This window comes from Puntigrus tetrazona, chromosome 19 (assembly GCF_018831695.1).
Source record: "Puntigrus tetrazona isolate hp1 chromosome 19, ASM1883169v1, whole genome shotgun sequence".
NCBI classification, from domain to species: Eukaryota; Metazoa; Chordata; class Actinopteri; order Cypriniformes; family Cyprinidae; genus Puntigrus; species Puntigrus tetrazona.
The window spans coordinates 17,925,857-17,946,039 of record NC_056717.1 but is presented as its reverse complement, the minus strand read 5'-3'; the positions used below and the strand labels follow the sequence as shown (position 1 = coordinate 17,946,039).

Here is a 20,183-nt window from a genome sequence, read left to right as displayed (position 1 = left end):
TTGACTTCCATAGTAGGAAAAAATGCTATGGAAGTCAGTGACCCAAAACCACTTCAGAGCGAGTAACTGATGACAGGATTTTCATTTTTGGGTGAACTATTCCTTTAAGTATCTATCTGTGCCAGAAATAATTATTTATAGTTTGCTTCACTAAATATTGAATGGTATATGGGTAGTTGAGTCCTATGGTGTGGCATTGCAAAAATGTAGAGGGGAAAAAACTTAATATACAGATAACATGAGCAAGATGTATCTAGATTTATAAATAGCCTGAGAGAGATTTATCTTCAATGTTTTTTGGTTTGTTTGTTTTTGTTTTTTTCATTTTTACATCAAATACACCTTCTGTGTACAAATATTTAGTGAACGAAATTATGGGCACCCCTAGTTCAGTCAGCTCTCTTAAAGACACCAAATTTTTGACGTGCCAGTTCTCACCAACCATGCAGCTGTTACTATGTTTGACAAATTTTATTTGTGCACTGATTATATATGATTTTATTTGACTTATTTTTGCCAAAAAATTAGACCAATTCATTTTTTTTGTGGTTACTGAAACATACTTATATAGGCTATGTGCGTCACGCGTATATAAGCTATATGTATGTGAAAGGAATCCTTGTCTGTGACCTCCTTTGGAAGTTCAAAGCCTTAGAGGGGGGTCATGCGTCATCGGATCTCCCTATAGTTTCGAGGGACATCTTCTACAATGGCACAATTTTTCTGTCATATGCTTGATAAAAATTCAATAAAAGCGGCATGCACCAATTCATATGGAAGGCCCACTAGGTCTTGTTTTCATATGTGACCTGATTCCTTTGATAGCCAAATGTTTATCTAAATGGAGGCATTTGCAGCAGTTCACGTCTAATCCACCCTGCAAGAGGCCTGGCGCTCGTACTCTATGCGTTTGAATAAACTGCTGCCCCCTACTGATACAAAACAGCAATACATCAGTTGTTTTGAGTATAATCTGTGAATGATATTAAGACTAGAGAATTATTTATTAGAATTATTTATTACCAGCAGGCAAAAGCCACCATTCTCTCCAACAAGTTTCAAACTACACACTAAAGCCATTCCAGGCAAGCACAGCTTTGGGCTGGACTCAAATCAAGCGCATGAGTCAAACTCTTAAAAAATATTCTCTACGAACTTCGGTATGAATTTGCATAAGGTGACTTATAATGGTGGGGTTAGTGCACACACACATACACTTTCAATCGCATAAACACCGAGCAAAGCAGTGCACTTCCAATCTATTGCATTGACGATTCATTCTTAAGAAGAAGCTTCGCTTAATTCATGTAGCTTTAAATATTTTCCAATCGTTCGATAGCATAGGGGGATCCAAAACAACAATTAGTGTAAGCTATAAGGTAAGTGTGCCTTAATAAATCCTTTTATATATCCAATGCAATCTAGAAGTCACATATTTGAACAAATCAAAATTCTTCTTAGACATCTAAGGCAAAAACAGCAGCGAGAAGCATTTGGTCTGGCATTAGACGTACTGTATGTTGAGTAAATGTCTTTTTAAATGCTCCAGTTGACAGCTGAGAGAGTTTGACAGGTCTGTCCTGAAAGCACATGGCTAAAGGTTAAAGAGCAGATGTTTACGATTGTATTGTGGGTTACAAAACGAAGCCTTCTGTAACAGTCTGGAATTTCTGCTCTGTTTGGAGATTAATAAACGAAAAACACTTTTATACAAGGTATATTATATCACTACAATATCCGCAGTGTGAGAGGAATCTAGTTTTAAAAAAACTGTGAGGCACGTTTCCTACATTAGAACAGAGAGGTCGCTGATTATAAGTTGGGAAACATATATTTTTGCATATATATTATGTGTGTGTGTGTGTATATAGGTGAATATGCATTTAAATAGTTTTCTTGGGTATATAGGTGGCATCGGAATGAATAATTCATCAGTAATTCAGCAAGCAGTGCAGCAATAAAGGCCTCTCAAAACAAAAAGGGAAATAAGCAGAGACTGACATTGGGTGCAATTAAAAACAACTGTCTCTAAAATCGAATTATAAAAACGGTGATGAATCAGTTCAGTTCAGTTTCGTAACACGTGACTGAATAGTGACACGTCTTACAGGGGTTTGATTTGCATTACGGTTGGCTACCAGCTCCTGTAGCTGCAGAGCTCCGCCTCCAATGAAACAGAAAGCGGGGCACACGGGGCGGAGCAGTCCACAGGCCCCTCCCATAGTGGGCGGAGAGAGTGGGCGTCGTAAAACGTAACACGCCCCTTCTCAAAGTCGAGACACACTCCTAGTCTCGGAGGCAGTGGATAGGTGACGCCAGTCGGCGACGAAGGCCCGTTGCCGTTAGTGAAGCCAGACTCTCGGTAATTGGCGTTGGTGTGATGGGAGTTGGCGGAGGAGGGCAGGTAGATCTTGCCCATACCCATTGTGAGGAAAGAGAAAGGGGGAGGAGAATCTGACGAATCTTCGGCTCCACTGTCATGGCCGCTGTCTGGATCATATCTGTCAGACAGACAAGATGGATTCAGTATGCTTAAAGCCAGCATGATAAAGGATTTTGAAGACAATGGTGCCATCACCCAGCTCAGTTCTGTTTTATTCTCATCCAGAAGTGTGTCAGTACGCTCACTTTGAAGAACTCCGATATCTATGGAATTTTTTTCATTAAACAAACGGCTCTATATTGTGGAAACGATTCGATGTTTGAAATGTTCTTAAAAATGTTAAAGTGCTTCTATTATGGGTTTTTGAAAATGCTCTTTCATGGAGGGTGTAAGTGAATAAAAACATCCTGCAAAGTTTTCAATCTGGAAGTGCACCGTTTTTATTCTGTTTTTAAAACTAAGTCAAGCCTGCCTACTTACTGGTCTTTTTGCGTTGGTCTGAATGAAAATGCAAATTCATTCTTTGCCACTAGGTGCCACTTTTGAAGCAGTGAACATAGCCGTTTGCCCAAAAACGCAGTAAACGAAGCAGCACTGTGTTCACAAACGCTGCTTTATCGGGCATTGCAGACATGATGAGATGAAAATGATACCAATCACCACAGATTAACATCACGCAAAGGAGAGGTTTGAAAAAACAGTTTTACGGTCACTGAGCAAATAGGATAAACAAATATTACAAGACAACAGAAGTGTTTTAGACCTTGCATGCATGTCAAGCTGATATTGGGGATTCCCAAAACCCAAATATATAAACCCTTCATTACCCATAATAGCAATTGCTATTTTTAAGAATGTTCCATGAAAGGTTTTTTGGGGAACTGAAATGGACCTTTCATAGCATCACTGTGAAAATACCCCTTTAAGAAGTTTTTTACAACCCAACCCCTGGACTCAGAATCTATTTTTTAATTGTTTTAAAATCATCATTTTAATAATTTTGGTCATAATCTGGAACCCATCTTCTCGAAAAGGGCTGGACTCTTCACTACTCTGGTGTTGCCCGCAAAATTGGAAGAGTCGCCTCCCTAGGTTATCACTACGAATGGCTCTTCTCAGGGTTCAGCTCCAACTTCGTCCTTTCTGTCCTTTTCTAGTTGGAGGAGCGTGATTCTGTTCCCCGATCTTTTCTTACCTTGGACGGTCTGTCCTAGAACACCATATCATTGAGGCAGATACAAACCACTCCTGAAGTTTAGACTCCAGGTATCATCCAATCTCTACAGATGTCAGAGCACAAGGACAAAAATGAGCTGTCAACTGAACCAGTGGTGAGTTGGATCCGTTGGCGGGGAGGAGGCGGACAGACTTGGCAGGCCCAAACGCATACCGAGGGTCTGTTGGGAGCGTTTGGCAGAGACCCTGTCAGTGAGATCTTCAACTCCGCCTGCGGATCGAGGAGGCTGGAGACATTGAGTCGAATGGACTATGTTCTCTACCTCTTTGAGTGCCTCCACTTAAAGTCTCCGGTGGCCCAACAACGAACCCGATGGTGGACACCGAAGTAGAGGATGCCGTCAAGCTGAAGAAGGAGTCCTATCGGGCATGGTTGGCCCGAGGACCCCTGAAGCAGCTGACAGGTACCAGTGGGCCAAGCGGACTGCTGCCGGGTGGTTGTGCAGGCAAAAACTCGGGTCTGGGAGGAGTTCGGGAGGCCATGGAAAATGACTATCGAGCGGCCTCCAAAGAGGTTCTGGCAAACCGTCCCGCGCCTCAGAAAGGGAAAGCAGTGCCCTGCCAACACCGTATATAGTGCTGATGGGAACCTGCTAACCTCGACTGGGGATATTGTGGGCGGTGGAAGGAATACTTTGAGACCTCCTCAATCCCGTCAACACGCACAGAGCAGAGGCCGGGGATCGAGGGGACTCGACCATTACCCTAGCTGAGGTCACTGAGGTGGTTGAGAAGCTCCTCTGTGGCAAGGCACCAGGGGTGGGCGAGATCCGCCCGGAATACCTCAGGTCTCTGGATGTTGTGGGGCTGTCTTGGCTGACACGCCTCTGCAGCATCGCGCGTGGACTGGCGGGGAAAGTGCCTCTGGACTGGCAGGCGGGGTGGTGGTTCCTCTTTTCAAGAAGGGGACCGGAGGGTGTGCTCCAACTATAGGGGATCACACTTCAGCCTCCTGGGAAAGTCTATGCCAGGAGTACTGGAGAGGAGACGCCCGATAGTTGAACCTCGGCTTCAAAGAGGAACAATGCGGGTTTCGCCCTGGACGTGGAACACTGGACCAGCTCTATACCCTCTCCAGGATGCTGGAGGGTTCCTGGGAGTTTGCCCAACCAGTCTACATGTGTTTTGTGGATTTGGAGAAGGCATTCGACCCGGGTTCCTCGTGGTGTCCTGTGGGGGTGCTCTGGGAATATGGGGTAAGGGGAAGGGCTGTCCGATCCTGTATGATCAGAGCAGGAGCTTGGTTCGCATTGCCGGCATTAAGTCAGACTTGTTTCCAGTGCATGTTGGACTCCGACAGGGCTGCCCTTTGTCACCGGTCCTGTTCATTATTTTTATGGACAGGATTTCTAGCGCAGTCAGGGGCCGGAGGGTCTGGTTTGGTGACCACAGGATAGCTTCTCTGCTTTTTGCTGATGATGTTGTTCTGTTGGCTGCATCTGGGCCAAGACCTACAGTGTGTGCTGGGCGGTTTGCAGCTGAGTGTGAAGCGGCAGGGATGAAAATCAGCACCTCCAAGTCTGAGGCCTTGGTCCTCAGTCAGGACAAGGGTGGCTTGCCCCTTCAGGTTGGTGGGGAGCTCCTGCCCCAGGTGGAGGATTTAAGTATCTTGGGGTCTCGTTCACGAGTGAGGGAAGGATGGAACGAGAGATTGACAGGCGGATCGGTGCAGCTTCTGCAGTAATGCAGTCGCTGTACTAGTCTGTCATGGTGAAAAAACTTTAAGAAGTTTTTTATTTAGATTTTAATTGTTTTAAAATCATCATTTTAATAATTTTGGTCATAATAAAAGCAAAATTGGAAGTATTAGGTATTGTTACCTCTTCTTTTCTGTCCTTTTTCTTTCTTTCTGTTCATTTTCTTACCTTGGACTAGCCATATCTTGAGGCAGATGAAACCACTCCTGAAGTTTAGACTCCAGGCCCACTCCAACCTACAGAACAGAGCCAAGGACAAAAATGAGAGAAAAAAGTGATATAAAAAGAAAAGTTACAAGACTTGCCTTGAGAAACTTGCCTTGACCAGATATGAGCCAGGCTCCACTGAGCATGCCCAATAGTGTCTGCCCTGCGTTATGGCCACGTCTCCCACAAGCAGGTCAGCTGTCAGGTGACAGGAAGTGAGGGCCCGATCTGCCGCCTGCAGCAGGGAGAGACCAGGCACACTGCGAGCACACCGCTGCTCCTTACTCACCACCAGTCTGTCCGCGTGCAGACCCCAACGAGAGTCCAGGTAAAAATTCAACACTGTCGGAGGGGCGGGAGGACGACAACAGCGAGGGAATATGGGAGAAATGTTCAGAGGGACAGAAGAAGAGGGGAAAGAGGGACATAGTATTAAGGCACCAAAGGGAGGGACGTAAGAGTGGTTGGAAAGGGAGAATAGCAGTATAGAATACGCAAAAGGAGGACAAGGCATAAAAACAGCAATCAGGAAAACAGTAAACAAGGAAAGAAGACAAAGAAATGCACTCTGGGAATAGCAGGGTAAAATCAAGACTGCAAAAAGCAGGAAGATTTGCGTTCCAGCAGAGAAGAAAAGATGTACTTCATCTTCAGATTTTATTCATATCAAAAATGAATTTATTTCATCTTAAAAATCTGATTCATAGCTTTGTATGCCTTGTTTTCATTTATAGCATAAGCTAATGTTGGTGTTTTTTTGTGAACATCTGCCTTCTGGTTGGATTTTGCAAATCTTGGATTATTATTTGTAACATGGGCCTCCGTTTAATGTGGTTAAAAAACATTATGGAGCATTAAAGTTTGCTTACGGCCACATTTACAAAGCGGATGGGTCGACATTCACGTAATATTTCAATACATTGAGGGTTTAGTGTGGAAAGTAAACATACTGATGGTTTAAAGAATGAATGGCTTTAAATAATTAAGCGATGAGGGAATTCCGAACATGAAAAAAGATATATGATAATGATTTTTAAGTGCTTTCAAAAGGGAGCAGGAAAATCGCGCTGTTGTCACTAAAGCTGGAAAACATGGAAAAACCAAAGGTTGTAGAGAAGGAGATGGGAATGGTTAAACAAAAAAAAGATAAAGAGAAAAGAAGATAAATGAGCAGATGAGTATCATTCGGAAATGAATTTTGTTTGTTTAGAAAAGTCCTCAGAAGGTGTTTCTTACCTGGAGCGGGTGGTGTGTGTAAATATACTTCCTCGCTGTACTCGCCAAAGCCGGCCTTGTTGCAGCCTCTCACCCTCAGGACATACACGCTGTCCATCTCCAGCCTGTCAATCACCGCACAGGTCCCGGTCACCTCCTCCAATCTCTGCCAGCCCCAACGAGCAGCGGCCAATCCCCCATGAATCCCCTCTAGCCCGCGCCCCGGCACCACCCCCCGCCGCCGGAATTCCACAGAGTAGTGCCAGGCAGGAGTGGAGTCCTGAGGCAGCCGCCAGCACAAGAAGAGCTGGTCGTAGGCGAGGGTTCGCTGGGTGTCGATCACAGGAGCGTGAGGGGCTGATGGGATAGGTCATTTTGCTTGGGGTTAGATCATCAGATTACTTTTTGCAAAGTAACATCCAGTTTTCACCATAACAACTTATGTTTCAGGTAGTTTATTCACACATTCAAGTTTAAAATAGTCAATATACCTTTGCACTGAAAGTAGTTTATATACCAACATAACAATACATTTGAATTGGAAGTTAACTGGGCAATTCTGTCATTAATGTCTATTAATAATCTAACACCCCATTGACACATTAAAGATAGACATTATGAGTTTTTTAGCTGAATGTTAGCGATCATTTATTCTCTTTTCTTACCCTGAATGAAGTTCAGGTCTGTGAGGAGTTTGAGCTCTCTGGAAACGTCAAGCTGGAAGTGTCGGAATGAAGGATCGGCGGAAAGAGAGAAACGCTGCATAGATTCAATAGCCTGGGCCAATCTGCCAGAAAGAGAGATGACAGTCCAGTGTTTTCGGATTTTAGGAACAGACATCAGTATTATCAGCTGATAATAAGTGGAGGAAGCCATCCCACCTGTTGTGTGTTATTCTGGCCGCGTGCACAAAGCTAGATGGGTCGTTTTCTTTGAGCAGCTCTTGAGTGAAAGCCATCAAGCCGGCGTGCTCCAGCAGGCTACGTTTTTCAGCCACCTGATTGGCCAAAGCATCTGCTCTTCTCTGCCGTGAGCTTTCCAGAGCCTGGGCCAGCATTGTCTGCCTCTCGGTCAGCAACGCCATTATCTCCTTCACGCAGTGAGAGAGCTGCTCTTTGGCAGATACGCTGTTCACCTGCATTCATGCACACGGACAATTGCTGCTGAGCACATCAAACACCTGCTTTCCTTTTGTGACAGAGATGGAAAAGGCGGCCGTACCTCAGTTTGAGTGATGGCATTCTCCAATTGTGTGATCTGAGTCAACACCGTGTCCTGATTAGACAGGATGTAGTTCAGCTCCTTAGTGATCTTGTCCTAGGGTTTAAAAACAACACACAATGTAAAAGATTATTTAATTTATTTTTAATCTGCCGCCTTTATTGAGAAGGTTAAAGGAATGTTTCACTCAAAAATGAAAATGACCCCCTATTTTACTCTCCCCAAAGCCGTTCCTAGGTGTATATGAGTTTCTTCTTTCAGAAAAAATTCTTTAAAAAATTTGGTAATGAGGGTAGATAGTGGCCATTATTTTGAAGCTCCGTAAATCGGATATATATCCACAAGTACTGCGATGTAAAACTAACCCATACACATGTTATCACATGTCTTCAGATGCATATCGATGGGTTTTTGTAACAAAAATATTTCTAGTTTTAAAATTATAGTGTAAATAACTGACTGAGCATCAAGGTCCAGCTTCTTGGCTGATTTTTGCTTCGAGGTAAGACATATGAAGTAAATTGTTTCGCACATCGTCATAGGTAAGACAAGCCGAAACTTGGCGTATAGGTTAGTTTTATATCACAGTACTTGCGCATATATCTGATTTGCGAAGTTTCAAAATAATGGCCACTATCCACAAGCATTACCAAGCTTGTGTTCGTCTGAAAGAAGAAAGTCATATACACCTAGGATGGCTTCAGGTGGAATAAAATATGGGGTAATTTTCATTTTTGGGTGAACAATTCCTTAATTATTTGTGACGTTTTGCCTTTATTATAATTTGGCGTTAATACTACAAGTAGAAATGCAAAAAAACCTTAATTGAAAACTGTTGTGATACGATGTTGAATGATGTATGATGTGAATTTGTATTTGTAAGTAGAAAATAGAAATAATATAGCCTATTTGTGATTTAGTAAAGTATCGTTGTGAATGAAAGAATAAATATAATCTTATTGGATCATTTAGTGACCTCTCATATCCTTTGGATCATGGGAACAGTATCATCCTAAAGAAAAAAAACAGTCCTGTTCGAGTAAAAAAAAACTACAGAAGAATCATCCACAATGGTGTGTTTACTGCTGATTTCCTGACTTTCAAGAGTTCATAAAATATAGATCTAAGACATGCGATGAATAGACCTAAACATCACAGCTAAACAAACTGAACACCATTGTGCAAAATGTTTGTATCGTATAAACTCATCTGATCACATGACTTTCTCCATTGTTGTGGGGTTTTTTTAAAGACGCTTGTAACTTCACATGAACTGCGCTGGACTCCCATTAGGTGGCACTGTTGTTTTTTTATTCATTTATTTGCTCCTACTTTGCTTTTCATTTCTTTTGGTACAATCAATTTCTCTACAAGAGAAAAACATGGCAGCGTGTGACAGTCGTTTCATTAAAATCAAGATGAATAGAAAGTACACCTTAAGAGTCTGGTAGGCTTGGGTGACCGGCGCGATCTTGTGACCTGCATGGATTCGACGCAGTTTGCAGAGTGAACAAAGCAGCATCTGACATGACTTACAGTAAAACTGCAGCCTCTCCTGATCATGTTCTGGGCATGTCAACACCTAGAGAGACGGAAAGAAACGTCACGATACGCTACGGATAAAATAGAGCTGCGTCTTTGTGAAAATTCACAAGAATATTACAGGAGTTTTGAGCGCAGTTTTATGTTAAATGATTGATTAGACCCTGGATGGGCACCCAAGGTGTGAGAGGTAGTCGTCTCACCTTTGGCCTGAAGTTGAGGGTGGGCTGAACATGTTCATGCTGGGCGCGTGGAGTGCCCCAGGGGTGGTAAAGTTTGAAGCACTCATTACAGAAGCTGGCTCTGCAGTCAGCACAGCCTTTAGTGGCCTCCAGGGCCTGTGGGGGTTTACAGAACTGACACATCACAGCCACACTGCCCAAACTCACCGTGTGCCTGTACCTAGAGAAAGAGAGAGAGAGAGAGAGAGAGAGATCCTGCAGTGAAGTCTTTCATCAGTTGTCTATGTGGTTTTATTCATGCAGATATAATAACACACAGGGAAAATTGTGCATTCAAGACCTCTACATAAGATCACTGTTTTACTAACCAAGTAAACAAGTATCGAAAAATTCCATTCTATTTAATAGTGGCTCTAGATCACTAATCAAATAAGAAAAAATGCTACAATTGTATCTATTAATTCTGTTATTAAATATTTAATATGGTATCGTACTGTACCTTTACAAATATTAAATGTAATATAAAATTGTGTATGTAATATTTTATTTAAAATGATAGAAGTGCATAAGTGTAATGTTGGAAATGTATTAGATTATATTTATTAAATTATATTATATTGTTACAAGTAATATAATATACTATTAAATTGGGCTTTTTATTTTATTTAAGATTACTAGGTCACTAATCAAGCAAGCAAATAAATGTGGCTCCTCAAAATATTCTATTATATCATATTACATTATACTATATTATGTATTGTATTATATTGTTATAATATTAAAGTGAGTATAAGATAATATTAAATATTCTATTTAAGATTTTTAGGACACTAATTAAACAAGAAAATAAGCATACGTGTTCAAATATAATATTAAATAGTGTATTTAAGCTCCTATTTAATATTACTAGATTACTAATCAAATAAGCAAACAAGTACAGGCAAAACTATAATATTGTACATTATTCAAGATCACCGGGTCACTAACCAAATTATTTAATAAGCATAAACACTGAAAAACATTTTTAAAATATGTAATATAATATGCAAACTTATGCGTGTATTTATTACCTTTCTACAATCCTCTCCAGTGTGAGGTTCCTCATGCACTCAGCCAGTCCTCTCTCTCCTAATTCTACATCTCGTCCACAGGGGGCGCAAGGAAAAAGCATGAGCGGTGGTGGGCCTTCCTTTCGCCTGCGGCCTGGGTACGTCCCAGAACCTACACACACAGCGAGATAAACTAAATATATCGACCTGTTTATGTGACATTGAAGACGGTGCCTTGTCTTTCTTGTCTCTACACACCTGAGCGCAACAGGCGGTCCACGCGGTCAGACTTGGGCATGGGTCTGCGCATCTGCCGCGGGGACCGCGTGTTGGGGGTGGAAGCGGGCGAGTTGGGCTCCGGCGGGAGCTCGGGCTGGGGATACCCGCTCTGAACCAGCACCTCGGAGGCACACATGAGACACACGCTGTGCAGGCAGGGAAGTATGATAGGCTGCTTCACAATGTCCTTGCACACAGGACACTGCAACTCCTGCTCCATACTCTTCATGTTGGACTGAAAATGAGGAGGGTAAGTTATATATCATAGATCTTACAAATACTGAGTACACTTAAACACTGTAATAACCAAACACTGTGTGTGCTATGTGTAAAAAATGCATTACATATATTGTACTACTATTCAAAGGTGTTTTTTATGTTTTTGAACGTCATCTTGTTCTCATCAAGGCTGCGTTTGATCAAAAATCACATGATCCTTCAGAAATCATTCTAATATGCTGATATGCAAATAACATTTCTTCTCATTATCGATAATAAAAAAACAGTTGTGCTGCTTATTTTTGTGGATATATATTTTAAGTATATTTTAAATATATTTTTAGGAACAGCTTTTGTCAACAGATTTTTAAACAACGTAGTGCATTTGTATTTATTAAAAAAAATTGTGCAGTGGTCCTAATATTTTAAGTTTCATGCACTACCTGCGGAATAGATCCATAAATGGATAAATTACAAATAGTAAGCAGTAGCCTCTTCCACGATAAATTTAGGTCTTTGAGTCATATTTGGGACAGAGATTTTTTTCCCCGTAATTTTTGAGAATTATGTGTCTTTGCGCACTGTTTAAGAAAGAGGAAAGTAGTGGATAAAACGAGTATCTGCCCGGTTGCTGAGAGACATGCACGCCTTTATAAATAGCTATCTCTGGTGCACTGCTACTGGCCTGCAACGCTCTTTAAAAATGGATAGTGACCTGATGCTGATGATTTAAGCAGACAGCTGGGTGACATTGGAAGCTCCGGAAAGTCCACATCAGCTAAAACGTGACCTTGTCCGTCAGACCAGCACAGTACAGACATCTGTGGTGACGAAGACTGACTGAGCAACAGCACAACGCACCGATCTGACACCTGTTTTTCTAAAGCATGCGCAAATACACATTTTGCATAAAAATCCCTAAAAAAACATACAGTACGGACAAACTAAATTTATTTAGTTAGCCTAAATTGACCTCCAGAAACCACAGTGAAAAAAAAAATCCTAAATTAGCTGTATCCGACAACCATTTCCCGGTGCTGGTTTTACTTAAATCACTACGCTAGTTATTATGCATTATCTAATGCAATGGCAATGTGTTCTTAAAATCTAGCGTGTCTATCATACACGTTTTAAATCATACTTTAAATATCGAAACACGCTTTAGGAAGGCCTACAGCAGCTTAATGTGCCTTTTTTTATCACAACGCGGTCATTCAGCAATGTCACCTGGCCTTATAGGTCACTTCATCGCACAAGACGAAAGATTTAACACGATTTTAGCTCTAAATAAACGCGAGAGAGCTTTGACCTGCAAGCTTGACTGTAAACAGGTTAGCACGGCGCCCCGGTCCGTGCTGTGTTCGGCAGCGCCCTTACCTTCACCTGAAATCTGGGCGCCATTACGGGATGCTGCTGTCTTTACCTCGCGTGACACTTCCCCTCCACTGCTGTCGCAAACCAGCGCGACATGCCGAGATCGCTACACACTTTTTTAATCGGCAAGCACGAAAAGCCTATATGCGGTTTGCAGCCGGCTAACAATACCACCGCGATAAACCACCGCATGCCGTACCGTAGAAGCATCGCCGCCACATGCACGATGCGGATTTAATACGCCGTCTATTATTCTGGCCAAACATACCGTTTATGTTTCGTTTCGTCACGGTAGATCATCATATGTCAGTCGGGGAATTTTCCGTTGGCCGCCATTGCCTTCTTCGGGATGAAATGTAGGTTAGTAGGATGTCGCTACATCCGCACGCAGCTGGAGATGCTTTCAAACCGACGCTCTCGGTCTCCAACCCGCATCCCGTTTCCGTGGCAACGAGCACGTCCGCTTCATCAGCAGCAGCGCGCTAAAGGTTACTGCCTCAGCATAGCCGAGCCACAGCTGAATTTATCTATGCATTAGTCGAACCGACTGTCCAATCCAGTCATTGTAAAACAAACCATTAAAAAAATATAAAAAACTGTGCAGATGTTACCTGGAGACCTGTTTTTTTTTTTTTTTTTTTTTTTTTTTTGTCGAAAGGAAATGACGCTTTATTAATGTTTACGTATCTCTGGAATCAGTGTTTGGGAGCTTGTATCGGATTCCGATTTAAGCAAACCGGGCTTCGTTAACGTTACGTCGTTCTGTTTCGAATCTCGGTTTAGAAAAGTTCGATGGTTCGCCGCCAGGTGGCTTTGATCTGGCGAACCTATTAAACGAGCGTATACATTCACGATTAGTTTTTTTTAATATACTGGTTAATTAATTTTAATTAACCAGTATATTAAGATGTATGCGAGTATAGGTGTATGCGAGTGTAGGTGTATGCGAGTATAGGTGTCAAATGTTTCGGCTGAGATTTCGTTGCACTTGAGGCGTTTTGACCAGCAGATGCCGCCAGCACGCGGCGTTTCGAGCGATTCGAAATAGTGAATCATTTTGCGAAGCAATCGGTTCAACTGATTCAGAGTTTCGAAAAGCTTCGTTTCTCCTGCCACTACCGGAAGTTGACCACTAAGCAGCGCGCTAAGAAACGTTTAGTTTCACTTAACTGTATAATATTTTAAATTAATCATTAGTATTATATGTGAAAATGTGATACAGCATTTATTTGAAATAGGGATATTTATACCATTTTAAATATTATTGCTGTTACTTTAATGCGTCCTTGTTAAATAAAAGTTTTTGTTTGTTTGTTCATGCTACTTGTTTTAATTATGCCAAGGTTTTGGATAGTAGTGTATCACAGTTTCCACAATAAATAAAAATCACCAAATCAGCCTATTGGAATGATTTCTGAAGGATCATGTGACACTGAATACTGGAGCAATGATGCAGAAAATTCAGCTTTGCCACTGCATAAATAAATTATATTTAAAACATAAAACATTATTTTACATTTTGTAATGGTTATTTAGTTAAGTAGTATTTATATTACAGTGTTTACTGTATTTGTGATTAATTAAATCCATAAAATACTTCTTTCAAAAACATGAAAAAAATCTTAATTACTCCAAACTTTGATACTAGTGATTATTGTACAATTTCTCTTGTTTCTCTTGCTATAGAGAACTCACAAAGTTCGCATAACTCATACACTTGTATGCTGTGCTGTAATCAATGCATTGCTCAACTTCCTCTGATAAGACCTTCTCCTGCCCATGGGCTCGGTCATATAAAGTCCTGAGAGAGAGATAGCCAGCATTTCTCAAATTCTTCATTCAGACACTCAAACGGTAAGCTCTTCCTTCTGACGTTTATCCTTTCGAATGCGCCGTAAAGATCGGATCTGTCAGCGTTACATTCATACCAGCTTTCCACAGCGAGCAGCCATGCCATCCGAGCTAGAGACCGCCATGGAGTCCCTCATCATGGTATTCCACCGCTACGCCGGAAAAGAGGGTAAGAGCGGCACCCTGACCCGCCGTGAACTCCGAACCCTGATGGAGAACGAGCTCTCCGGGTTTCTCAAGGTGAGGAACTTCGTGTCATTTCTGGTCTCCTCTCTTTCGTTTTCCGAGAAAAGCCAGATCTCTGGTTTATCAAATATTCTTTTTTTCCCCCCAGTCTCAGAAGGATCCGACTACCATAGACAGAATTATGAAGGACTTGGATGCCAATGGAGATGGCGAGGTGAACTTTGAGGAGTTTGTGTCTTTGGTTGTGGGTTTGTCCATCGCCTGTGAAGCGTGCTATAGGATGCAGTTAAAGAAGACATCCAGCTGGAAATGAAGAGGAATATGATCCGTGCAGATAAACTGCAAAGTCGATCCCGTTGTCTATTAAAATATCTGATTGTTTTTTACTTTTCTTTTGAGTTTGTGTATGTACTTCAGTATCGAATGAAAACCATAAAAATGACTTTCGCTGGCAGGTTAAAGTACAGTGGGTGTGTGTGTGTGACAGGTCTTAACGCTCTTTGGCCTACAGACAGCATTCTGTGAGGTTTTAATTGCTGAAACCAAATATGTTCAAACATCTTTCTGTGCTAAACTTTATATTAAAAATGTCTATGCGGTTATAACAAGTATGATTCACATCCGACAGTTTTTGCACATTCTCTCTGTTACTCTAAACTTTTACTGGGGTGTGTTCAGAGCTGTTAATGGTTAGAGTGTAAACCCAAGGCTGCTCGGATGGGAAAAAAAAAAGAGTTGTGAAAGTTAGAACTCAATAAGCCTTCGTCAGAAAAGCGCCTTATTTCATTTGCTGACAAAAACGAAAACAAGGTTGCAAGAGACAAAAATAGTCAATTTAATGGACTTGTACGGTTGCTTAAAAACATACTGAATGTTTTCGCCAAAAAAAAAAACGCCGTGTTGAAAGTTACCAAAGGAACACACACTGAAAGTGATGCATGCGTGCATTTTACTTTATTTCCAATTGATTGAAAGTTCAGACATTTTCAGAGAACGTAAGATGAATAGCATTTCTTTTATTACAGTACACGTCATTAGTCAAGCTCCGGAAACTATTTTTTGCTTCTGTTTAAAGAAACCAGTCATTTTATGGCTTCCTTGTGGTCATGTGATTCTCTGTGTTAGAATTCGGTTAAGCATTTTAGTATCCGTAATATATTACGTTACATGATATGTACTATTACAGCTGTTATTACTAATATAATAACAATAAAGATAAATGAAAAAGAAACAAAAATTGCCACAAGACAAATGCGCATGATCAGATATTCAGACCACGGCCAAGTCATCACAGACTTACTTACACGGGGCTTTGCCAAAGTGACTAAATTTCAGAGGGTTGCCCCCTTGTTTGCGCTGCTAAAAATACAAACAGCAAACCACACCGTCTGCAAAACCAAATAATCCCAAATGCAAAAAAATGTTCCGTGTGTTTCCTTGTCTGCCACAAGAGGGCAGAGAAGACCCGCGCTAGAGCCATACTATAATATATTGGCATGCAATCTGCATACATGAAAAATAATATAAAATAAAATATTGGTGTCCACCCTAGGCCTGCCGTGGCACATCATTTGAACTGTGCTAACAAATATCTTTCGCTCTGGATTTATTATTCAGTTAAACAAAACAAATATCTGAACGTGGAAAATCTAAATAAATAAATAAAATAATTAATTTGCAAATGTTTTTGGTCAGAAATATGACTGCTTGTCCTCATATATATATATATATATATATATATATATATATATATATATATATATATATATATATTAAAAAATATTTAAATAATAATAAATCTGAAAATGAGAGTCGATATGTGTGGTTTTCAATTGTTTACACAACAGCTTTAATAAAATACAAATTAAAAAAATATATATGGCGTTATATAGTATTTTATAAATTCACAAAAACATGTACTAGGCGTGTGAAACCAAAGTACAAAAATAAATAAATAAATAGCGTTAATGACAGCTTCTTCCACGCAACTAACTTTCAGTCGCGCCTTTTAAATGGATAGGTAGAGGATATCCTCTTACATAATTCACCGAAACAAACTGACAGGCTCCGGAGGCCCTCTGGCCCCATCCAGAGACACCGGACGCAGTCCGTTAAGGAAAGTGAAAGAAATCTTGTGATGGTTGGGCGGGTCAAGCGTATTTCTGGCTCGTTGTTTTGAAGGCCTACGGGAGGAGAGAGAAAAAAAAAAAAAAAAAAAGCCCGAGTTAAAGATGGCGGAAGTCGAAGGAGATGAGACCGCTCGGCCCGCAGCAGCGCCCCGCGTTAACGGTTCGGGGACGGGGGCTTCTGGTAGCCTGACCCCGACCACGGTGACCTCGGGTCCGCGCGTGGTTCGGATAGTAAAGTCGGAATCGGGATACGGGTTCAACGTCCGCGGTCAAGTGAGTGAAGGCGGCCAGCTGCGGAGCATTAACGGGGAGCTGTACGCTCCTCTCCAGCATGTCAGCGCCGTGCTACCCGGCGGTGCGGCGGACCGGGCCGGTATAGTGAAAGGAGACCGAATACTAGAAGTGTAAGTGTCCCACTTTATTGCTAATTTTAGCCTAGGAAGCCGCATTGCTCCGCTGTCAGCCCGACGCCGCTCGCTGTCGGCTTGGCGTTATTTTCACGCGTTAGCATGCGGAGCTGTGGACTTGTTTGAGCTTTCGTGGCCGCGCGTGCCAACGCGTCCCTGCTAATATAATAAACGCGCCGTTATTATGTAAGGCTTGAGGAGATAGCGCGTGCTGGGGAGATCTCGGACGCTTGAACGGTCGTTGTGCAACAGGAGCGCTGGTTTGGTGTATTCGGTCATTTCGTGCGGCTCCATTGAAGCTTATGTGTCGTAAATCCGAAAGAGTCTCGCGCTCGGTAACTTGTTGATACGTGACAGTTTCGTGATCGCGTGCTGTTATATTGATCTCTTGTCGTTGTTTTAGCTGATAAATGACACGTTCTGCACCCTAAACTGTGCTTGATTTTTAATATGGGTTAGCCTGGGTGCATATAGTGCATATAATTTCTTTGTTGTTGTTTTTTTACGTGTTTTTTTAAATGGCCTGTACCTGTATTTGGAGCTGGATAGCCAATATAATGCACACATAATATCAAATGAGATTACATAAAATTGATGCATTTAAAAAAAAGACACTTGTACACAAATACATTATATTTAGTGATGAATATCCCAATATTTTGGCGTCTTTGAGATGTCTGTTTTGTTTTTATCAGATGCAATAAGCTTAAAAAATTAAGAGTTTCTGTTTTCTGATTTTTTTGTGTGTGTGTAAAAAATCCCTACCAGTATTATATTGGTCGTCATGCTTATTCTTGGCATGTTATGTCAGACACAAATAATATCCTATCCTTAAACTTTACCAGAGAATATATGAAAACGCATATTTCTGTACATTTTTATATTATTATTATTATTATTATTAGGCCAGCGCTAATAATATTGATGATAGTAAAAAATTGGCTGATTAATTGACCTTTTATTTGTACAGTCTTGTCGTGTTACAATTGCGTGAACCTTGAGTTTTAAGAAAGTATCTTTCTTCAGTGAAAATTTAGCAGACACTCTACACTGCATATTAATTCATAAGCTGCATTATGCATGTATAGAGCCACAGCGCTGGCCGTAATTAGTCATTGGAGGTGTCACAGGTAACGTGATCGGCATTATAAAAAAATGAGACGTATTGGGGTCACTGTTTTATCGTATGGGAACTCTGTAGTCGAATACGGCTTCACAAGGGCCTTGATGTCAGTCCCAGGCAATAAACTCAAATGTTTGTGGTAAGCTTTCACCTGAACTCCATGCAGTACGGTCATTTAATTTGTGTGTATTGCATAAACTCGAGGCATGTGTATATAAACAGTGAAGTTATTTGCGCGCTGAATACTAGTGTCAGGAGACTCTAAGCGTAATTCTATTATTATTCTGTTTTCTATATAAAAGTTATGCTATTTAATAGCGCTTTCATCGCTCATTGTTCTCCTTAAAGACATGACTTTTATTCGCATCGCGCCTGATCTGATTTGATGGGGCTAATTTTATCCCATGTTGACATTCATTGAAAATGTCACGAAAACATTTACCCCTCCTTCGAAAGGAAGGAAAGGCAAAGGGTTCTCAGGGACATGAAGGCCGTTACTTTCTGAGCCTCAGTCAAGTTTACTTTAAAGGGACTCGCACTCAAGTTTTTTTTCCGACATCTTCGGTAAACACAAGTTAAAGTAAATTACTTTATTCAACAATTAATTTCCTCCGGTGACATTGCCCTATAGCGTCATCTTTTTTTAAACAATGTATGAAACGTACGTACTTCCATCTGAATGCGAACAACGTATCCGTATAGGAAAGGAGCCATCGCTTACTACTTCTAAATTATTGTTCGACTGTCTCTTTAAATGTTTCACGTATACCCAGACTCTTACTAGCAACTTTTGACATTTTTATTTATTCATTTTTGTAATGTTTTACCGTGATTTTTTTTTTTTTTCTGTTTGGAAATGCCCCTAATACGTAAAAGTGTTCATCAGCTCAAGGCTGGTTTCCTGAGGAACTCCTTTTAGGAAGAAGGAGTGGGTTCACAAAGCAAGTTCATTTATGAGCATCGGGGCTGTTTTTTCGATTAGCTTTCGGTGTCTCTCCAGTCCTCTGTTGAATAATATAAACATGAATAAGTTTAAAGCGCCCCTATTATGGGTAATGAAATATTTATATTTTGGTTGACATGCACGCAAGGTCAAAAAGAACACGTATTGCCTTTATAATAAGCGTTTATTTCCTCAGCGACTCCCAAATGATTCACTTTACGATACATTTTTTTCAAAGCCCTCCCTTGCGTTGGGGATTGGTATTATTTTTTATTTCGTCATGCCCGATAAAGCTGCGTTTGGGTCGCTTTGAGTGCAGCGTTACCACGGAAACGGATATGTTTAAAGCTGCAAAAGCTCTGTACACACCAAGATCGATAACTTTCGTTTCGACGTCGACGTGAAACGGCTTGGGAACGATTTGTTTTAATGAGTCGGATTCGATTGTAACTCTGTTGAGAGACTGTAACTTCATACACGGTGCACTTTCAGATTTTAAACTCATTTATTTTTAAAATTCCCTTAGAGCTGTGTTACGCGCTGCATGAAAGGTAACCTTCAAAAATCCCTGACTTTAAGAAGGTAAAGAAGATGTTTATAATAGCCTATATCAAGTCTGTTCATTACTTCCAGTCTGAAATGAGGAAGTTCACGGCAGGGAATCATTGCAGTCATGTGAATGTCATGTTACACAACGGTTTGTTCCTTTTCCAAACTCATTATTCAGCATGTTCAGGTTTTCAGGCACGTGATGTTATACGGAATCGGATTAAACCCTGTCCGTTGAGAACCTACGTTTTCAGTTGCTTTAAACTATTATGCAAAAATATGTTAATAATGTTTTCCCTGTTGGGGATTCCTGAAGAGTGTTTAATTTCCCTTTCCTGTTTGATGCAATCAAATGGCTAATGGGTTTGTTTCTGTGGTCGTGTAGAAGGCC

The 20,183-nt window shown here is 41.1% G+C and overlaps 3 protein-coding genes across 4 annotated transcripts in view; 2 read left to right on the top strand and 1 right to left on the bottom strand.

Annotated features, from left to right (window-relative positions):
* Positions 1-999: 999 nt before the first annotated feature.
* On the bottom strand, positions 1,000-12,838 carry trim46b (tripartite motif containing 46b). The gene is given in 13 exon segments (XM_043218269.1): positions 1,000-2,194; positions 2,197-2,501; positions 5,485-5,552; positions 5,636-5,865; positions 6,760-7,095; positions 7,404-7,525; positions 7,620-7,873; positions 7,960-8,055; positions 9,395-9,541; positions 9,705-9,903; positions 10,754-10,904; positions 10,991-11,246; positions 12,608-12,838. Coding segments are annotated over 13 exon segments (2,319 nt in total). The 5' UTR covers positions 12,632-12,838; the 3' UTR covers positions 1,000-2,063.
* s100a10a (S100 calcium binding protein A10a) lies at positions 11,139-15,250 on the top strand. Of its 2 annotated transcripts, XM_043218271.1 has the most exons (4): positions 11,139-11,261; positions 14,291-14,458; positions 14,546-14,695; positions 14,790-15,250. In XM_043218271.1, exons 3-4 carry the CDS (start codon positions 14,555-14,557, stop codon positions 14,952-14,954), a joined length of 306 nt encoding a protein of 101 aa, XP_043074206.1. In that variant the 5' UTR covers positions 11,139-11,261; positions 14,291-14,458; positions 14,546-14,554; the 3' UTR covers positions 14,955-15,250. The 2 variants fall into 2 exon arrangements, with proteins under 2 accessions (XP_043074206.1, XP_043074205.1); XM_043218270.1 differs by lacking the exons at positions 11,139-11,261; positions 14,291-14,458 and having other exon boundaries at positions 14,465-14,695.
* Positions 15,251-16,843: 1,593 nt separating this feature from the next.
* Positions 16,844-20,183, top strand: part of snx27a (sorting nexin 27a) — a 12,697-nt gene continuing 9,357 nt past the window's right edge. The window contains exon 1 of the mRNA XM_043217635.1: positions 16,844-17,174. Coding sequence (XP_043073570.1) covers positions 16,873-17,174 — 302 coding nt within the window. The 5' untranslated portion in view covers positions 16,844-16,872. The remainder of the gene's footprint in view (positions 17,175-20,183) is intronic.

Bases quoted from the DNA above. Each gene is read 5' to 3' on its own strand.
- s100a10a (XM_043218270.1), top strand. From the start codon at position 14,492: ATGCGCCGTAAAGATCGGATCTGTCAGCGTTACATTCATACCAGCTTT. The intron at 14,696-14,789 runs GTGAGGAACTTC...TTTTCCCCCCAG, and splicing joins AGCTCTCCGGGTTTCTCAAG to TCTCAGAAGGATCCGACTAC.